Raw genomic sequence first — 22,372 nt, 5'->3', positions numbered from 1 at the left:
CAAACTGCGTGCCTATGGAATATTGCCTCAGTTGGGTGACTGGATTCATGATTTCCTGGCAGAAAGGTCACGGTTCTTAGTAACAGACAGGAAATCATCAAGTAAAACAGAAATAATATCTGGCGTTCCCCCAAAGAAGTGTTATAGGCCCTCTATTGATCCTGATCTATATCGACGACATAGGAGATAATCTCAGTAGCCGTCTTACAAGGGGCGTTTGAGAAGTCCATGCAAAGTCCGAGAGATGGCACCACCGGCACGTATTGAGATCATGTTTCATTAGTAGCATCTTTGGAAAGAACGCACACGAAGTTTCAGCCATATTGGTCTATTTCTGTGTGTTTGGCATTTGTGTGAATCAAGGAAGTTGAGCGATTGTCAAAAAATGGACAAAGAAGAATTTCATGCGGCAATTAAACATTACTCTATGGAAGACAAAACACCTCAGGAGACTAAAGAGAAGCTTGATAAACATTACGGTGACTCTGCACCTTCGATTAGAAAAGTTTATAAATTGTTTCAAAATTTTCAGAGTGGCCATATGGACACAAGTGAAGCTGAACATTCTGGACACCCTGTGGAGGTTACGACTCCAGAAATCATTGATAAAATACATGATACAGTGATGGATGACAGAACAATGAAGGTGCATGAGATTGCTATGCCTGTGGGCAACTAAAATGAACAGATACATAATATTTTGCATAAACATTTGGACATGAGAAAGCTATCTGCAAGATGGGTTCCATGAGTGCTCACGCTTGATCAAAAACGGAATCGTGTGAAGTGTTACAAGGATGGTTTGCAGCTGTTCAGGAAGAATCTGCAGGAATTTAAGTGTCGTTTAATCACTGTGGATGAAACATGGATACATTACTATAATTCTGAGACCAAACAACAATCTAAAATGGGTTACCAAGGGAGAATCCGCAACAAAAACGGCGAAAAGCAGTCCTTCAACTGGAAACGTCATGGCGACTGTCTTTTGGGATTCGCAAGGGATAATCCTCATCCACTATCTGAAAAAGGGTAAAACTATTACAGGTGCATATTACTCATTATTTGACCGTTTGAAAACGGAGCTGGAGTGGGGGAGAGCACGGGCAGGTGTATGCCAGCGATTGGACCACAAAAATGTCTTTCCATCACAACAATGCACCAGCACACACCTCAGTAGTTGTGGTCGTAAAATTAATGAAAATAGGATTCCAACTTTTCACATTCTCCCTTTTCTCCAGACTTTGCTCCCTCTGACTACTATTTGGTCCCCAATTTGAAGAAATGGCTAGTGGAACAAAGATTTTATTCAAAAGAGGAGGTGACTGCAGCAACTAATAGCTATTTTGCAGACTTGGACAATTCCTATTATTCGGAAGGGATCAACAAATTAAAACAGCGTTGAGACGAAGTGTGTAACTATGCCGAAAAATAAAAAAAGGTTTACCCCAAACACATAAGTAGTTTTTATTTTTCCACAAACTTTTCAAATGCCCCTCATAGATGGTTTGCAGATGATGCCATCATTTACAGTCTTGGCAAAATGATTTAGGTAAGATATCTGTATGGTGCGAAAAGTGGCAATTGACCATGAATAAAGGAAAGTTCGGAGTTATTCACATGAGTACTAGAAGAAATCTGCTAAGTTTCAATTATGTGATGAAGACACACAAATCTGAAGGCTGTGAATTCAACCAAATACTTAGGGATTACAATTACAAATACCCTAAATTGGAACTATCACATAGATAATGTTGTTGGCTCTACCCACCAAAGACTGATTCATTGGCAGAACACTTAGAAGGTGCAACAGGTCTACTAAATAAACTGCTTACACCACACTTGTCCACCCTATTCTGGAGTATTGCTGTGAAGTGTGGGATCCACGAAAGATGGGACCGACAGATGACATCAAGAAAGTACAAAGAAAGGCAGCTCGTTTTTTTATTATCGCGATGTAGGGGACATAGTGCCACAGACATGACATGTGAATTGGAGTGGCAATCATTAAAACAAAGTCTTTTTTGTTGTGACGGGAGCTTCTCATGAAATTTCAATCACCAGTTTCTTCCTCCGATTGCGGAAACATTGTTGACACCCACCTACATAGGGAGAAAGGATCACGATAAAAATAAGAGAAATCAGAACTCTCACAGAAAAATTTAAGTGCTCGTTTTTCCCGCTCGGCGTTCAAGATTGGAATGGTAGGGAGACAGCTTGAAGGTGTTCATTTAACCCTTTGCCAGGCACTTTATTGTGAATAGCAGAGTAATCACGTAGATGTAGGTAACACTGTGGGTCATGTCTCTCTGCATTTTCATATTCTTTTCCATCTGTAGAGACTGCTGAGGCCTTGTGCCCATCGGCAGATAAATGTAATTCACTTCATGTGCAAATCTTCTGCGATAGTACCTCTTACTCCAAACAGGCTCTCCTCCATGTCTACCACTCAGCCACAGCAACAGTTACTTGGCCACTAAGCTGGTCCCGGAGTCACCATTCCCCAGCCATGATGGATAAATACTCCATGGCTTGCACGAGGAGTTTCCAGCTCATGAACCAAAGTGCAAGCCCTGCATGGTCCGGGAGCTACCACCGTGCATGAATTTGACGATGCCCCCAGCGGAATGGCTACCATTCTGGGTTTTGGTCATAATACCTTTCTAAGATAGGAAGGGTACATAGAGGAAAGACACAGAAGGCAGAATATACGACACTGGGTAACCTCCTCCTACACAACCCACACTTCCATAAAAATTTGGAGGAGTATCAGGTAAAACCCAAGACAGGTACTAATAGTTAAGAATGAAAAGTTGTAGGATGCTGGAAGGGAAGGAAAAGAATCTGTAGTATCACAAACCAGATCCAAGCACAATGAGCATCAGGAAGATAACCCAACAGGAAGGCAGAGAGGGAAAAAGAATAGGAAGGCAGATTTGCAGCACGGGAAGGGAAGTAGCGCAGCAAGGTCTGGAGCTGCATGTAGCCAACCACATACTTACAAAAGAGACACGAGACCCTGTGGGGGAAGGTTTCAACAATGGGGAAGGGACTCAGATGTTCCTAATTCTGAATGACCAGACACCCAGGTCACAGTCGGGTCTCGGCAATGGTAATGTGCATTTTCTATTTCTAAAGAAAGACTGTCTAAAACCATTATTTTGGCTGACTGTTCCATTGTGTGTCTGCTACTCTGTCACCTATGTTGTGACATTCATGACCATCTCATCATTCTCTAGTTGCATTATTTTTGGCAAGGATGCATTTCATTTGTTTGGTTTGGATGTTCAACATAATTTCTATGTTACCATGCCAGCATCCATTCAGTAACTATGTGAAAAAAATATGGACAGTTGTTTGATGGCACACACTGACAATTTTGAAGCACACATTATGTTCAAAGATCATACTACAAAGTTTGACCATTCACTTAGTACCTCATGCAATTTGCAGTGAAGCTACTTCTGAACTCTACCAACAACAAACATTTATGCCTGAAATTCAACTTAATTGTAAATAAGTGTTGATGTACTACCTATTCTGATGAGTGTGCTCTGATATTTGAAGTGGTAAGGCGACTACCAGCAATAAGTGAAAAATCAGGGTTCAAGTCATGGTCTGGCACAAATGTTTATATGCCCCTTTAGGTAATGTACTTATTGCTATAACAGTCAAGTGTAATTTCAGGAATAATTTTCAATATTTGAAATTGCAGTCATCAAATATAAAAACTGGAAATGAATGTGTATTTAAACCCATTTCTGCAAGCCAGTGGGCATCTCTTCTGCTTACCACCAGCAAAGTGAATGGGAAAATCCCATGGTGTGCAGGCTTTAAAGCAACAGTTAATGCTCAGTTATTGATTCCTTTCTGCCACTATATACCAAGGAGCTTTTGGATCAACTAGCAGCACAATGATTCTTTAGCAAAATTGATTTCACAGATGCTTCAACTTCCCCTGGATGAGGATATGAGAAACTTTATTGTTAATATACACACTGCCTTATCAGTACCAGCACCTTCCCTTCAGAAGTCCATTTGCTACTGCATGGTTTCAATGTTTTTCCAAAACAAATTAAACGATCTGTACTGTTCAAATTATTTGCACGACACTGTGTTGGGATAAGCATCAGAACAGAATCCCAAAAATTCAGAATATTTTTTTTTAATTTTAATCAATGTGGTCTCAGTTGCAATCAACAGACACTTTTTTTCTTCAACACAGAAACTGAATATTTAGGACATGTCAATGAACACACACACACACACACACACACACACACACACACACACACACACACACACACACACACACACACACTGCTGCCACATGGGAATTATTTCCTCATGAAAATTTACACTAACTACAGCTAGTTCTTGGAAAACTGATTATGTTAAATTCATTCCAAACACAGTGCGAATTACTGCTTCTGTGTGCTGTCTCTGGTGTAAAAATGTTCCTTTCCAACAGACTGGGGAATGGCAACCCACTACTTCAAAGGTTGAAAATGCATGATTAGTCAATGACGTTTTATTCATCACGATCTGTACAAGCCAGTAGTGCTTTCAGTCAATTTATTGTAACATGGCAGTCTTATCTCACAAGACTGTAAACAATGAGTGCCCCACAGCATGTGTGTCAAAAATGTTTAACAGCAATCAAGTCGTCAAGACAGCTGTAAAAGGAAGCGTTAGTCTCCATATACAGTATCATGAAATTTCATCAATATCTGCACGCCACAAAATTTTTTCTTGTGACTTATAAACCATTAAAGGCCCTTTTCATCAGGTTGAAGATGTTCCTGATAATACCCCACAGAAGCTACAATCTTTGTCATTATTTCTTTCGAATTACCATTACGAAATACTTTTGTGTCTTACAGCACAGCATGCGAAAACAGACTGCCTCACTTATCCATGGGCAATGATGGTGAATTAGATGCATCAGAAACTTCTTGTCTTCAAACTGAGCAGTGATTCACAAGCTCTTCAAATGTTTCCCATTGTTTATTGGCAGATCTCACAAACAACTGAATAGTTCAATAACCGCAATTGCTCAAGGTACTGCCATTCAGATGGGTTCAGATTTATTAGTATGAAAATACCATGGGCAACACAACATTTCTCAAGAGAATCTATTCCTGCAGCCTTGCAGCAAAAGTTGCGTGTCTTTTACATATACACTGGGGAGTAGTTTAAACTAAGCAGCTAGCACACCAGTATTGCACATGGTTCAATTTTGATAAGTAGATTGAACAGTTGACTGCCTGCTCCCATGCATGCACAAGGAGGCAGCTGTGCACCAATGATTTTGCATTTGGCCTCTATCTGACATCCTTGGAAATGTCTCCCTGGATTGCCTGTCTTATGCTGAGGCTCGCCAAAAGTATGATACACTCCATCTTCAACTTTTGCCTCTGTTACTTCATTTCCTCCTCCTACCTCTTCCTTACCCGAGCCCCATTCCCCTCTCCCCTTTCTGGAAGACACCAAATCTAATAATTGTTTATACAGCTCCATTTTCTCCTCAATTGAATAGTGAGCTCACACTTTCAGATAGCCACACTTCGCGCATTGCATCTGAGGAAGAAATGTTTTTTGTTTCACCACCTTTCGCACTATACCTTTTCATGACACTTTGCCAGCAGAACTGTTAGTCACCATCATCACACTTTGCTGCTTGGCAGCACATTTCACATGGTTTGGTTGGTTGGTGTAGGATATAAAAGGGATCAAACTACAAAGTCATCAGGCCCGTTTTCCTCATGCAAACAAGTCTTAAGGTAAAAAAATTCCCATAAGGAGTTGGGGAAAGTAAAACGGCGTAAAACTAGAAGGGAATCACACCAAAAGAAAAAGCGAAGGAAGTGAATGAACCGGGGAAAATGTATAGTGAAAGAAAAAGCAGAAGAAAGTATTAAAATCAGAGAAGATGGGCTGGACTGGCTAATCACAAGAGTAAAAAAGGATGAGCCAGCCACTCTGCAACACACTAAAATCTCCAGCCTAAACAATAAGGCAAGATGAACACACATACGGAAAAGACGAACACCAAGGCAAACAAAATGCAAAGAAAGAGTGACAAAGAAGTAAAATGGAGGGAGGTTGCAGGCCTGGAAGGATAGCCAGATGCCCAATACAATAAAAAAAACAAACAAATACAATAAAAAACCACACAAAACAAAATTAAATCTGTTGTTGAGACATTGTCACCCAACACTGTAGGTATGCTGCTGAGAATGTTGGAAGTCCACCACAGAGTAGCTAAAATTGGGCAGTCCAATAAGAGGTGGACAACAGTAAGACGAGAGCCACAGAACATCGAGGTGGGGCTTCGTGACAGAGGCGGTGACCATGTGCTAGCCAAGTATGTCCGATGCAGACCCAGCAGTCCCTGCAAGTGGCTGGCATGGACGACTGCCACATGTACGTTGTCTCCTTAATAACAAAGTTTATTCAGTGTACTGAGGGTGCACCATTCAGTATCCTAGACTGTGAAAACTATGGTGGAAAACCGATTGAAGATCAGTCTCGGGCAGGCCAATCTCCACAGTTGGTTTACCAAAAGCCTGTTTGGCCAGGCTGTCAGCAAGTTCATTGCAAAAGTATCCAAACATGTCCTGGGGTCCAAAGAAAGGTCACTGAATGTCGACTGTTGCCAAGGGCACATACAGACTCCTGGATAGTCATTACCAAAGTATGTCTGAGGGAAGCACTGGTAAAGAGCTTGTAGGCTGAGAGCTTGTAGGCTGCTTAAGGAGTCACTACAAATGACGAAGGACTCACCGACACAGGAGTGGATATGCTCAAGAGCCCTCCTGAGAAGCCAAAGAAGGGGGAGGGGCTCCCAGGTGTGAGGTCATGGGAACTGCAGGGGATGGGGATGGGGAGAGGGGACTGGGGCTCAGGTAAGGAAGAGGTAGGAGGAAGAAACGAAGTAACAGAGGCAAAAGTTGAAGATAGTGACACTGGATGGAGTGTCTCATACTTTTGGTGAGCCTCAGCATAAGACAGGCAATCCAGGGACGTTTAATCATGGATTTTCTTTTCTCTCTTGTAAGCTGGGAAATCTGGCGAGTGAGGGAAGCGGCAGTCAGCACAATTGACGCGCACAGGGCTTCCCCCATGGAGTGGGTGTCCAAAGTCACCACACAGAGGGTCTGCCATGTAGCAGGAAGACATGCCCAAAACCCAATACCAAAAGCATCACAAAGGTGGATGGATGGAGAGGTTTGTATGGACACACGATGGTAAGGTCTTCAGCAACTGTGCAAAAACAGATTGAGACAGGTGACAGGAAAACACAAAGATCAAGAAGATGGAACAGAACATAAAGCACAGGTAATTAAGGTTGGAAAACTGTGCATACTCACACCGAAGCATGGGACAAAGCATTGCGCCCGTAGCAAAACAAACGGCACAGGAAGAAAGTGGTAGAAGTAGCTAAAACAACATGTGCCTGGCTGACTGCAAGGAAAAAAGGGAGGAGCCAGCCACTCTGCAACACACTAAAATCTCCAGCCTAAAAGTTTAGGTCAGATTCCAGACACATCATGAAACTTTAAAACCCCAGATACACTGGTCTCATCAGCCAAAATAACAGAGCAGATCCTCATCAATTTTTGTTTCTGCACTTGCATCACGGTATAAAACACACTCTGTTACAATGTGGCAGAGATGTGCACACCACAAGCATAATAAAACGGGTGATCCTCCTGCCCTAATAGAATGCTATGAATGAGAGGACAGTGTCCTATCTGTTGACACGTGAGAGCCACTTCACCCCACCCGAGCAACTGGCAGGAGGAATGCCACAGCAGAGTTGATGACTTCACCAACAGCAGCCTACTGGCTGTCACCACCAACCACTCTTCCTCCCACAACTGAATGCACTTCCTGTGGAGTGCAGAAACAACAGCCTGCAAGGGAACAGGGCTGTGTCACATCCTGCTCTCTGCAGGCCTCCTTGGCAGCCCGATCAGCCTGTTCATTGCCTCATATTCCAACATGACCTGGCACCCAGCAGAATAGCACCTGCGTACCCCACCATTGGAGCAAGTATACTTGGTCATATATCAGCTGGACCAATTCCTCAGCTGGGTACAGATGTAACGATTTTAAGGCACTAAGGGAATCGGAGCAGATGAGTAACAGATTGCCCTGAATACAATGCAACTGCTCCAGTGCCTTCGAGATCATGTGAAGCTCTGCTGCAAAGACAGTATATTCGTCAAGCAGGTGAATCCTGGTGACATGATCAGGGAACACTACAGAACAGCCAAGGGAATTCCCTTGTTTGGAGCCATCAGTGTAAACGACAAACTGTGATGCACATTTAAAACGTAAAAAAACAGATTGGAACGTAAAATCTGTCATACTATCTTTCTTAAAATTACTAAAATCTAAAATAAGTCTGGATTTCTGGAGGAGCCAAGGTGGAAATCTGCTTCAACCTTGACGCAAAACATCAGGACCAGCCATATCTATCTCTCAAAGTCAATCCTGTGCGCAAATCCCAGAGGACTCCTTGCCAGTTATGAAAAATCCATGCCAGTGGAAGCCGAGCAATGGTATGGTATGGTCTGCAGGTGTGGACATATGCCTGGCACACTAAGTAGCTGTCGCCTCACATGAAGTGGCGGTTCACCAACCTCTGCACAGAGGCTTGGTATAGAGCGTGTTTTTAATGCCCCAGTGGCCAACCAAACGCCTTCATGGTGCAACACATCCAACATCTTTAAATAAGAAGGTCTTGCAGACACATACACTATGGACCCACAAATGCCCTGTTAAACTGGATCAGATAAGTCCTGTCTGCTCCCTGTGTACTGTGGCTAAGGTCCCTAAGATGTGGTAACCATGAAAGCTTAGGAGACAAATACGAGGCCCAAAAACCTCACTGCGTCTTTAAAAGTAAGGACAGTGTCCCTCATCCTCAACCCAGGAAAGATTAAAATTGAATGAGAACGGTGAAAAAGAACACACATGGACTTTTCGGTGGTAAACTCAAAACCATGCTTCTGCACCCATTCATCAAAATGTCTAAGATAGTTGCAATTGACACATCGTTGTGAGGCTTGAAGAAGAGCAAAACACAGAAGTCATTCACAAACAAAGAACACTGGACAGGACTTTTCACTATGGACATAATGCTAGTAATAACCATGGCAAAGACAATCACAGTTAAAACACTACCGTTCTCCTGCTCAAAGTGATCAGACAGGATGTCAACAACTCTGTATCTAAAATATTGTAGTGAAAGGAAGTAGTGAATAAAAATGGGAAGACAACCACAGAAACTCCATTCATGAAGTGCTCCAGGATGAGCGCCTCTTAGTAGTATCGTAGGCCTTCTCGATGTCAAAAAAATACATCGAGGTGGTGATGCCAGTGTAAAAGCTTGTTGTATAGCCACCTCCAGGAGGGCAAGGTAATCAAAGGTGGAGCAAAACCACCTGAACCCACACTGAAAGCGACTAAGGAGTTGCTGACACTAAGATCCAGACAAGGTTGTAGTTGACCATCTGCTCCTAGGTCTTCCCCATAAAACTATTGAGGGAAACAATATGGTAACTACTAGGGCATGTGCAGTCTTCTGCAGGTTTTAACAGGGGAATTAAAACTGCCTCACACCGTGAGTCAGGAAAGTGAACAGACGCCCAACTGGCATTAAAAAGTGCGAGGAAGATATCTGTTCTGCCTTGTGAGGTGCTGCAGCATATTGTAATGGATTCTCTGATGACCAGGGGATGTGTCATGAGTCACAGACAATGCAGAATCCAGCTCCCACATGGAGAATGGGCAATTGTAAACTTCATTAGAGATGGGCTGGAAAGCCAAACTTCACCTCTCAGCAACCACTCTATGGCACTGGAAACCTGGATCCTGATTGGCTCTTGCAGTAACTGCAGCAAAATACACCACCATAGTCTGGGCAATGTCTCACGGATCCATTTGGAGAGTGCCATTATTCATTACAGCACCCATGGGGCACCTATCTCCTCTCCCAGATATTCACCTGATTGTCTCCCACACAATGGAACTTTTGGTGAAACAATAATGGTGTTCAGGAAATGTTGCCACAACCTCTTCCTGCTCTCTTAATAATTTGGCAACACTTTGCCATCAGCACCCAGAAGGCTGGAAGATTATCTGCAGTTGGCAGACACTGGAACATATGCAGAGCCGCACATCTGGTCCTGATTGCAGAGCGGCATTCAGCACTCCACCAAGGAACAGATAGGCTCTCCTGGTGGCCTGTAGACTGGATGCTGTGGCAGTGTGGTGGACCATTTTGGTAAAACAATCCACTGATGCCTCTACATTCACACAGGGTTAGAACTGGGCCAACTGGCAGTAAGGAGACCAGTGGGCTCTACTGAGCACCCATCGAGGCGGTTTCCTTTCAAGGTCCACGCCATCTGGCAAGTGAATACAGATTGGGAAGTGATCACTTCCACACAAGTCATCAACCAATTCCCATTGAGCACTGTGGGGAAGAGCTGGAGAGCAAAGCAAGAGATCAATGGCACGGAATGACCCAGTCACTGTGCAGAAGTCAGGGCAATGTCTCGCATTTAGCAAGTACGCACAGGATGACAGGAGAAGCCTCAATTGCTCTACCCCTGGAGCAGGTAGTTGCAGAGCTCCAAAGCACACTGTGGGCATTAAAATCACCACAGAGGATGAAGGGGTGGGAGAGCTGTATAATAAAGTTGGTGAGGGCCTCTTCATCAAGTGCATCATGTGGGGGAAAAGTAAAGGTAACATACTGTCAATGAATGACACACGTGCATGGCTCAACGAACAGCTTGTAAAGTGGGGTGGTAGTCAATCCTGACGAAAATACCTATGCCTCTCTCTCTCTCTCTCTCTCTCTCTCTCTCTCTCTCTCTCTCTCTCTCTCTCTCTCTCTCTCTCCCCCATGTCCTATTTGTGGAGTGCATAGCCTCTTAGGTCAGGTGTGTATTATGGATGGAACTAAGCCTCCTGGAGAGAAACAGTGATCTACCCTGAGTTCCTCCACATGCATCGTGAACCACTGAAGTATGGAGCCATCTATAGTACCTTCATCCTGTCTTTCTGACAGGGTGGGGTGACTGCAGCAGGTGAAGGTGCACTCATGGGGTGATAATGTTTGGTTTGTGGGGCACACAACTTCGTAGTCATCAGCACCCATACAAAGTCCCAATTCTTACACAGTCCATTTTTTCACAATCCAATCTAGCCACTATCACTAATACTGATGATGTGATGGCAACACAAATACCCAGTGCCCGGGCAGAGAAAGCCTCCCATCTGGCAGGGAATCAAACCCGGGACCCCGAGATCCAGCAACACTAGCCACTAAACCACAAGCTGCAGACATTGTGGGGCAAGATGATTGCTCCACGCATACCTCTTACTCCATCAGCTCTGGGGAAGAGTCTGATGAAGCATCAGGTAAAATCACACTGACATGGTCACATAGTTTACCACTTTATTTTACCTGCTGTTGCTGCTTAATAGGAGCCTTTCGCAGTTTTATGGGCTCTGGTGGAGCCGTTGGAGTGGTAATGGCCATGCTGGGCTTCTGAACACCCTCGGCTGTTGGAGATGCCAAGGGCTCGCCCAAGTTGGCCACTGTACCTTTGCTGTTCATGAAGATGCCACACACTCAAACACTTGCTGCCTTGCAATTGCACTGTTATGTACATGTTAGTGCCAACACTTGTCACCTTCGTCTGCATGGAGGCATCTGCTTTTGTAGTAGGCTTCTGAACCACTGACACAAAAGATGTAGCAAATGTGGAAGGCTGCATGGACTTACAGATCTTTTCGGCCTCACCATAGGGAATACACTTTGTTGTTTTTATTTCCTGTACTTTTGTTCCTCTAAAAAGATTCGGCATTCCCTACTCCAGACAGGGTGGTCTCTAAAGGAATTGATACATTTTGCTGGAGACGAGCAACCAACTCTTTGATGAGCAGCCTCAAGCAGTTGCTTCGCCTTTTCAGCTTAAGGTGGCATGCCCAAAATGCCAGCATTTAAAACAGCACATTGGGGTTGGGAAACAAAGCCTCACATTAAGGCAAAGGAAGGCAGCCTTAACATGCTCATGAAGTTTTGTGCTACTGAAGGTCAGGATGAAGGAGTCAAATTTGATAAGATTGCAATCAACTCTCTTCCTGATATGTTGCACATCAACTATACCTTCCAAAGCCCACTCACATTGCAATTCCTCCTTGGGAATGTGGACTAGATCCCTGCATGTGACAACACCTTTGCTATAATGCACTTCAGTGTCTATTGCATATTCCCAAGGTATTTAGCAGTTTGGAGGTTAGCTGCTTGCTGGGAATTTGAAGTTTCCATTAGCAGGGTCCCATTGCACAAGCACTTCACCCATTTTAAGGAGCCACAGATTCCCTCCAAATCTTTTTGTAAATAGAAGGGCGAAACCTTCTCAAAACTACCCTTCCTTCATTTCACTATGAGAAACATTCTGAGGACCAGCATGTATTCTGTTACTAGAGACTGTACTTTTGAATAAGTGCCAGATTCAGGGAGACTGACTACACGAGCCCTCTTATTAGACTGGGTGTTAGTACCTCCCAGTGGCCCACCCTTTCCACTGGGAGGAGGAGACGAAGATTTTGGAGATTACATTGTGGTCCCATGAGCAGCTAGGGAAGCAAGAGTACACTCAGAGCACCATGTGCCTGAGTAAGCCTTACACAACTGAGGTGCAGCAGGTTCCCCAGAAGTCACCTGCTAATAACTGTTCCACCTCAACAACCATACGTCTCATCAGCATGCAGCCCACCTCGAGACTGATTCTTTTTATAGAGGTTTATTCCACCCTCGCGATCTGGGCACTCAAGCCAAGACCTCAGTTCCGTGAGAGACAACGTTCCACAGCTGCACCACATGGTGGTCACTGAAGCGTGCCTAGAGCTTACGATATAGGGGGACTGGCAGCACTTACCAGTATCCAGCTCAGTAACCCCAGCATCTTAAAGCCTATACCCATAAAATGAATGCCGAGCACCTGAGGGTCACATAGATGGCGGGACATATCACTTCACATAACACCTGTAGCACATAACCTTGACCTCCTCTGGGCGCGTATCCCCTCGAATGCCAGAATGTAGGTGCCAGTATCAATGTGATTAACTTTGCGACCCTTCTGTACATGCTGAAAAAAATGAATGCCATGCCACTACAGTTTAGCCCAGAATTTCTAACCAGTTTGCAGGATGAGATCCGAATGAAATGACTTCCTGGACGATATTCAGATATTGGTGCAGAGTAATAGACAGTGGGACATTGCGGAGACAATCGCAGTCATGAAGAGCTGCGGATTGGGTGGCAGAAGCAGCTTATTATTAACAGGGAGACTGACAGCAAACTTTTCCTTTATATTTTCCACAAAAAACAATGGCTTTGTGGTAGCGAATGTATCCCCATCCTTCTTAGTACAGATGAGTTAGCGGGGAAAGTTTCAAGATAGCAAGCCTGGCCCTCCTCCCATGGTGGGGAAGAGGGATTCAATGATCCTTCACCATTCGAAGAGATGGCCATTTGAGAATGGCCAGCATGATATGCTTCATGCGCCAAGCATCCGCCCTGATACCACCCACTCCAAACAGGGGCTCCACCCTCCCACAGCAAGGGCCGTCTGGCACAGCAGTGGTTGCTGGGATTTCCAGTGCTCCAAGAAGGCAAGCAACCACTACTGGGAGGGAACAGCTCAGGTATCAGTAGTGTGATCCCTGTGTTGTCATGGGGCTCAGCCATATGAGTACATAACAGCCCCACCACATGGACTGGCTACATGTGCTTGTGACATAGCAGTGTGGAAGGGTGCTACAGCAGGGGAAGGGAGAGGGAAAAGATGGGGGAGTTGAATCCACACCGAAGATGCTAGAGAGGGAGTTCTTCCCCAAATAGCCCACACTAAAAACAGGAAATTTTGAAGCGGAGGTCAAACCTCAAGCAGGGACCTAAATGCTAAAAAGGATAAAAGAACAGGCAGAAGGAAAAAACTACAAGCAATACAGGAAACGAGGTGGTTAGCCAGGTTGACAAAAATCAGGACACAGATAGGGGAAGGAGGTGGCACTTCCCACTTGATACTATCTGGTTTAACTAGCTTTAAATGCTAGATGTAACCAGCACCACAATTTTTTGCCAGTGTTTGGTTAATTCATTTAAGGAAAGAGAGGAATTGACGTAGCAGAGGTAACATTTGCGTGTACAGTTGATTGAGCCAGTTTTAGTCAGCATCTGCTATGGGGAGCTCTGTTAAGGAAATATTTTTTGCCACAAAAGGGAATGCTAATATGGACATCAGTTATTTCTGAGCATACATTTTCTTTTTGCTGATGTGAGTTTTATCTCTTGTTTTCCTCAATGATAGTCAATTCCAAACTGGATGATTGCCAAAATAGTTAAAACTTCTTTCCCTTTAATGCAAGAAATTTTAAACAATTCTTATAATTTCACTCATGTAGGAGGAAACAATATAATAACTGTGTTGCACACCATAGCAAAATGTTTTGATATAATGTTTACAGATAATATAATAATGGCAACATTAACACAACCAACAAATGCTTACACAATTTTCAGAAGTAATATAAATTCCTTCAATATACACCGGTGTGCAAGATTGAAGTAACCTCAGGGCACCTATCTAACAGGGTAGTGTCGGCCAGGTAGTCCCACATAAATACCTGCTGTGTACACAATCAAAGACAATGCAGTCTCACATAGAGAAGATGTCTAAGACACTCTGCAGTTGAGTGCCATAAGAAGGATGGAAGCAGGACGGTCACAAACTGATGTGGCCCGATGACTTAATACGGATCATTCTACTGTTTCTCGCATGTGGTGACATTTTAGAGAGAAACTGTATCCTGAAGACCATGTCAGGGCTCACCACATGTGATGTCAGAAAGATGTAAGGGCACGGAAGTACCACCTTTAGTACTGCACGGCAACTGGCATCTGACCTCGCAGCATCCACTGGACGTCTTGTATTGAGGCAATCTGTGTACAGAAGGCTTCTTCAGAGTGCCTTTTATTGTCTGAGACCTGTTGTATGTGTAGCTCTGATGCATCTTCACAGAAAGGTACATCTAGAGTGGAGTCATCAATTGTGCCTCTGGACAGCCTAAAAGTGGGCCAAGGTTCTTTTTTGAGAGCCAAAAATTATGGGAAGAGAACAATATCAACGAGGATCCCTAACGACGTGGGCAAAGATTATGTTAACCTCTCTTAAAACCTCTTAATGAAATTGTACGGGTGAATAAGCGAGTTAACTGCTGTCAGGTATTGTGATGAGATATTGCGACATTTATCGTGGTTGTGAGGTGCTGTGGACCCAGACTCTGTACTGAAGGACAATAATGCTCGATTTAATACAGCATGGGTGCTTGATGCTTTCTTGAAAACTGAAGATATTCCATGTACTGTGAAGCCTGCTCACTCTCCCCATTTCCATCCCATCAAGCATGTCTGGGATGCACTAGGGAGACTGGTGTATCACATCAGCATCCACCAACCACTAAGATTTGCATGCAGGTCTGCAGGAAGGCTGCATTATTGCCACAACAAATTATTGGTGACATTCACCACATGCCCGATCACTGTCAGGCATGTGTCTGCCAAATGTGGTCACATTCCGTACTGAACACATTAACCTGTGTTGTAATGTGTGCGCAAATCTGTGACATTAGAAAAATAAACATTTTTGTCTACCATTACGCATGTTGCAGTTTTTTTACATTCTGTATTCATTATACTGTTTCTACTGTACTATCACCTGTTAATACCATTTTGTGGCAAAATAAATACAACCTTGAAAAATCTCAGTTTACTGCTCTACTTTTCAACACCAGTATATTTATCAGTAACTTATCTGTTACTGCTCACAAATACATTGCCTATAACAGCTGCATAACATTTTTGTTTAACAATTTGACACACATTGTTTACATTGTATATAGCCTAGAGAAGTAGCACATCACCAGAGACTGAATGAAAGTCAGCAATCTTCAATTTGACTAACATGCACCTTATTCATACAGCACATCTGAACCAAAATCAAAATCTCTGCAAAGTAAAACTGACATCCAACTAACAATTTACGCCAACTCTGAGCAGCTGTGAATGACGAAGCTGCTCATGGAGAACAAAGGTAGTGCTGTTACGTAGTATATAAATTTAGCACTTTTTTGCAAAAAGTGTTAAGCAGAGCAATATCCTAAATGCTCACTGAGCTTTAAACGCAATGGGCCAACATTATGTACTGGATGCCTCCTTGCATTTTTCAATGTAACATGGATGTAAACATTAGGCTTCACTCCCAGTCAATTTACCACAACCAGATTTTCTCATTTCACATTTGTCAGGTTCACCAACTCACAATAGAAAATATGAACACCAATTTGCCTGTGTCTTAGTGTGAAGCTTGTGCTAAAGAACACATCCAACAGGAGGTAACACTAGTGTTATGCACGAGAATCTCGCGCAAATTATAGACTAGGATATATACTAGCGAAAACAAACAAAATGTTGTAAATAGAAACCATCATGCCATCATGAATAAAAAACACAACAATCAGGTCGACAGAAGTGTTCTATCCCACGCATTGGCTTTGACCCGTGACTTAAGTGTGTTGTGTGTGACGTCATGGCGGCGTGGAGTTTGGTTTGTGAGTGTGGCATGTTTGCAGATGTGTTGTGGTTTGTTGTGCTCTCTGGTGGTATGTTCAGGGTTTTCATTTGTGTGGTGTAATGGGCTCAGTTTGCTTTTGCTCATTATCCAGAATTGTTCGAGTGTCGGCTGTGTTTGCAGTGGAATTCGTTTCAGTGAGTTAACAATTTTGTGTTAAGGTTAATTTAGTGTTGTTCACTGTACATCGTGTGGTAATTTTAGTAAAATTAATCGGTTGTTGTTTTTGTTCAGGAATGGATATGACGAATAAAATTAACAGCGCACAGGTCAAGGGAAGTGTTCGATCCCAATGTGTGGCTGTGTATGTTGATATTGGTATCTGGAGATGTTTTTGAGCTATATAGGACAAGGGAAGTGTTTGCTCCTAATTTACAGGATCATGAGCTTCTGTTGAGCTATACAGGTCAAGGGAAGTGTCCGATTCCAGACGATATTGTATTTAGTGTGTGGGGAGTTTTGTGGTGTCTGTTTATTTCATTGTTTTGTGTGGTTTTGTATGGGGTGGGTGTCTAAATTTGTTTATATTTAGTTTGCCCCCACCCAAAAACACCCCATTACCGATACTTGTCCCGTTAGTGTCATTAGGCTTTTTTGTGGAAATTGTGTGCGTTTTTCGATGTATTTTTGTCCTCATAATGTGTACATACAGACTTTATATGCACCATATTCGACCGTGGTTTATGGTCGTTTAGGCCATATTTGTGATGTCATGGGTCAAAGCAGACTGGCAGGATTGGACGCTTCCGTATTTCCACAGAATCATTTAAAGCAAACGTACACATTGAAAACTGCGAACAACCATCATCAAAATACATAAAATCCCAACAAGACAGGAAAGGAGCATCTCACTCATGTCACAAGTGCCCTTTCGGTGAAACTATCTGCCCTAGTACTTCCACACACTAGTTCACAGGCTAAGTACTGAATCTTTCGTGCTGGCATTGACGATCTCTTCACGATTATGTTGTACAGATGGAGGCGATATTTTAATCTTAACTACTGACAATGCCTTTTGCATGATTGTTTTGTTTATCACCACTGCAGGATGTGATTTTAGTAAGTGACCAGAAGTTTTTGTGCTAGTAATACTTTGGAAATTTTCATGGTTACTTAAAACTATACGTGTGTTTTTCTTCTATCTCAGTTATGGTGCTAAGTCTTTTGCTAATGAAGGTGTCTTCCTATAAACATATATTTTTGCTTCTGAGGAAGGTATATTTAGATATACCAAAACCGTGGTCAAGGATTTCAATAAATCGTTATCCTGCAACTGCCTGGCTGTTATTTATCGTGAAGACTTAACAGTTGTTGCTTCAGCCACATTTAAAATTTTGAAATGATGTAGCAGAATTGTTTTTCCTGACATCAAATTCTTTGGTTTCACAAACTAACAGACAGTTTCAAACTCGAGAATGTAGACCTCTGGTAATGTTATAGGTGTCTGTTAATCATTGTTTTGAAATGAAAGCACAAAAAATTATGGAAGTCTTAGCAGTTCAAGCCAAGCTTTCATAATCTGCAAATACAGTCAATACTCCCTGCCACTCTTTGGTTACTTAGAACTACCTCATTGGCTACACAAAGATATATTGCCAACCTAGGCAAAATAGGGGAGTAAAGGTTGGACACACAATGCGTTTATTCTAGACTTAAACCCAAATTTTTCAGGGACAGTTATTGGACAATTGACTTCAAAGACTTTCCTGAAACAGCAAGTCAGTGTTCAATTGCAAAATTAAAGTGCATTTATAAAAAGTGTAACATCACTTCAGTATTTGTTACACAGACTCTTGCTTTAATGGTCATGCTAAACTACAAACCCAATGCTCCAGAGTTGGTGCTCATTTTTTTGCCACTAATCCCTTATTTCACCTCTGGCAATGAGTTGTTCATGTGAAAAATGTGGAGTTGCACCAATGCTCTGAGTTCCACATTAAAATATAGGCCCTCCTATAACAGCTACGTCAGTAATGGAGGAAGGCAAGATGCATACACCCCCCCCCCCCCCCCCCCCGGACAGGACCATGAATAGTGAAGCAATATTGTGTTCAGGCAAACTTTCAGGTTGGTAGCTTTTACTACTACAAGTACGTTCCGTTGGACACAAACTTAATTTTGACAGTTCATTAAACCTAACTAACTTCAAAATACAAGTCTTTTTCCTATTTTAAATACAAAGGTTTCAGCACTTATTAGACCTTATGAGTTTCATGTCATTTCTTAATATAATTCATTTAAAATTTGATAAATTATGGTTTGACAACATGACATGAACTAGTGTCATACTTCCCTCTCGTCACACAAAATGCATTTCCTTGACATTTTCTTTAAGCCATTATCTGTTTTACTGTTACTTTGGATTTATTGTTACACACTAACAAAATGAACATGAGAAATTTTTCGGACAACATTAAAATAACTGACACTGCTCCACCTCTTTAAAACAAATTGACTGACATTAATACATGTTGAAACTTTAAGAACTTGGCAGACATATTTTAACTTCGCTTTATAAGATCACCTTCCTGACCTTTCATCTAAGAATTATAAGATCTGAGTGACTCACTGATGGCTCTAAAATGTTCCCAAACAACTAAATTTTTAGTCCTGTGGAAACAGGACAATCTAAAATTGTCAACATCACAGCACAAAATTCCTATAAACAAAAACTGCTACCCATCAATTAACTATTTTTACCTTCTGTTACTTCTAGCGCTTGTATCCTGTCTTCTGCAGCAGTTCTTACTTCTTGGTGTGGTGAAAGTATTCCCATAAGTGTATCATACAGGGCTTCTCTCAGAGACTTATTTGTTTCTGGACTGGCTGCCATCTCTGAAAGAAATTAACATCCATTAATAATTCCCCTGTTACTAATGACTGTACTCTACACACATTATTTCAATGAAAATTTTTAATGATGAGAGACAAACTGAACACAGTTTCATTCTGACTTTAAGCTATTACAGGCTGCAATATATATGACAATGAACACAGGACTATTCTGAAATGCAGATGAAACCCAAGATTTCAACGATCCATCCTTAAAGTCTATTCATTTCAATAACATGTGTACTAGATCACCCAAATTTTTTTCACGCTCACAATTCTCTTCCCACTTTTTACACAGCCAGCAACACTGAGGTAAACTTATTTCTACTACTTTGAACTCTTTCTGACTGTATAATCACTGAAGGTATTTCTAACTGAAGGTATTGTTTAATTTAGTAAGTTTTTGGATACAAATTTCATTTCCGATCGCAAGATAAAAACAATACACTGGAAACACTTCTGAGAAACAATTTTGATCTTAAATACTGTCAGACTCTAAAATAAACATTTCCGATCTAACGCACTGGAGCAGCTATGCATTCATAAATAAGCAAGTTAGTTAGCCGACTGCCAAATATAGAGCATAGCAGGCTTCTCGATGTTGCACAGCAGAGCATAAACGTTTACAGCTGCATGTCGGATATATTTATTACTATAATTATTTTCTACAGTTTTGCTCATTCGCGGTCGAACGCTGAATTGCATATACTTTCAGTAAAATTAGAAATACATTTTGGCGCCAACAAACAGAGTTACGAGTTACTCTAAAGTCGCGTACGAAATCAGCATATACGCTGATCACGCCACACCAGTAATTTCCATTTTCACAAACAATCGTAAATAACATACCAAACTTACTAAAGTACCTTTTTCTTTCCTCACACACCACGCGCACTTCCAACATTAAACAGCAAACAATCTTTCACATACACTCAGACAGGGAATTTGCGTATACTCAGTTTGGCCAACATTCAATCTGCAAACTCACCGCAGTAGGCAGAGAGAGAGAGAGAGAGAGTTGCATTTTGTATCCCAAAAGTAGTAACTGCTTACCGCTGTAATAATTAAGTTCCCAAAATTGTGTTATTTTTTATCTATATTTGCAATTACGCAACTATATTTTGTATGATGAAACTTAAGTTATTGTTGTGTCCCTGCTGAGCAGTGATGACATGCTAGAAGTGAAACCTACTACTCCCCATATTATAATACCGTTACTGGTACTTAATATTCTGTGTCAAACTTAAATTAAGCAACAGCTCTTTCAACAGCAGCTCCGTTTCGATTATTTTTCCCCGTGGGAGTTGTAGCGTTGCTAGAGTCGTCACCACTAGTGAGCTCTGCATTACTGCGTTACTCTTCTTTTTGATTAATGTACAGTCTGTCATTCATCCGGCTGCCGAAATACGTACTTTCACTGTAAAATTTTAGAAATCAAGTTGACAACGTCATGAATGGCACGATAGTCTGATGCATAAATAGGAATAATGGTCCCACTACGCTTCATCTTTGTTACGCCAAAGATTAATTGGGTCATTATTGGAATATGTAACAGTTACATGAGTAGCAAAATGTCACGTTGGCATAGCTCCTAACCGTATGGACATGTACCTACCTACACGTAGGGATGTTTGGTTACTTTTCCCAAAATCTAGGGAAAAGTGTAAAAATTTAAAATAACTGCACAGCCGATGCCAACATTAGTTAACCATTCCCTTCAACAAGGTTATTTTCCAGACATACTTAAGAACATATGGGAAACTATCGCCTAATGTCTCTTCTTCCATAAATATCAAAAATATTTGAAAAGGTAGTCAGCGTACAAATTCAAAATTTCATAAAAAATTAAAATAATTTCAAAAAATCATTATGGATTTCAAAAAGGCAAAACAACAGTATTCACTGTAAACCATTTTGTAGGTAAAAGCAACTCCTCTCTAGACAACAGACTGCATGCCACACAAAGTTTTTGTGGCCTATCGAAGGCCTTTGATAGTGTGAACCAATCCTTGCTACTGCATAAACTGGAAAAATATGGAATTAGGGGCATTGTGTCAGAATCGTTTAAGTCCTACCTAACCAACTACGACAAAGAGTGGTTATATCCTCAAACAGAGGAACTTATACTTCAAAATGGAAAACCATTTCACAAGAAGTACCCCAAGGTTCTGTCTTAAGCCCTGTACAGACGAGGACATATCTTGCGCCACCAATGGGGCAATAAGATGGTACAACTTCCTGTTCCAAGAGATGGCATTCCATCTAGTAGCTGCGTTTGTCCACACAATGACTGCAGATGTCGTAACAATATTTTAGAAAATGGCTGATGACATGTGAAAAGCAGCTGTAGCTTATACAGTCACTAGCGCAGTAATATCTCGGTGACATCGGCGAATAAATTTACTTTGGCATAATAGAAGATGATTGAGTAGACCTAGGATTTTCAGATCTGTCGACGGTGGTCCGGAATTGCACAGCCTATTACGCAGTGAACTGAGGTTGGAGGACAGGGAATCATACAAAAATTTTCTGAGAATGGGCGAGACGAAATTTTCGAATTTGCTTCGTTTAGTAGCTCCAAGAATAACGAAGCAAAACACAGCTATGCGAGACTGTATCTCAACTTCAAAGAGGTGAGTAGGTTCGTTTATATAAACCTACAAGGCTGCTGTATGTACAGTGCATACTTGTAAGCTCGAACTAATTCCGTAAGTTCTAACACTGAGGTTTATGGCTACTGAAGATAGCTACAGAAGCCTAATGTTTTCATTCACAATACCTGTAAACACGATGTCCTCAATTATTCCTGAAACTTGTGACCC

The 22,372-nt window shown here is 42.0% G+C and overlaps 1 protein-coding gene across 3 annotated transcripts in view; it reads right to left on the bottom strand.

Moving 5' to 3' along the window:
• LOC126299574 (importin-9) overlaps nucleotides 1–20,500 on the bottom strand; it is a 121,012-nt gene extending 100,512 nt beyond the window's left edge. The window contains exons 1-2 of one of the 3 annotated variants that reach the window (XM_049991584.1): nucleotides 20,417–20,500; nucleotides 19,419–19,553 (exon numbers count right to left, since the gene is read on the bottom strand). In XM_049991584.1, the coding sequence (XP_049847541.1) occupies nucleotides 19,419–19,551 (133 nt within the window). In that variant the 5' untranslated portion in view covers nucleotides 19,552–19,553; nucleotides 20,417–20,500. Of the gene's footprint in view, nucleotides 1–19,418; nucleotides 19,554–20,399 lie in introns of all 3 variants that reach the window. The other 2 variants (XM_049991583.1, XM_049991582.1) reach the window with 2 other exon arrangements.
• Between the last annotated feature and the right edge of the window lie 1,872 nt (nucleotides 20,501–22,372).

This window comes from Schistocerca gregaria, chromosome X (assembly GCF_023897955.1).
Source record: "Schistocerca gregaria isolate iqSchGreg1 chromosome X, iqSchGreg1.2, whole genome shotgun sequence".
NCBI classification, from domain to species: Eukaryota; Metazoa; Arthropoda; class Insecta; order Orthoptera; family Acrididae; genus Schistocerca; species Schistocerca gregaria.
This window is presented reverse-complemented; position numbering and strand designations above follow the sequence as displayed.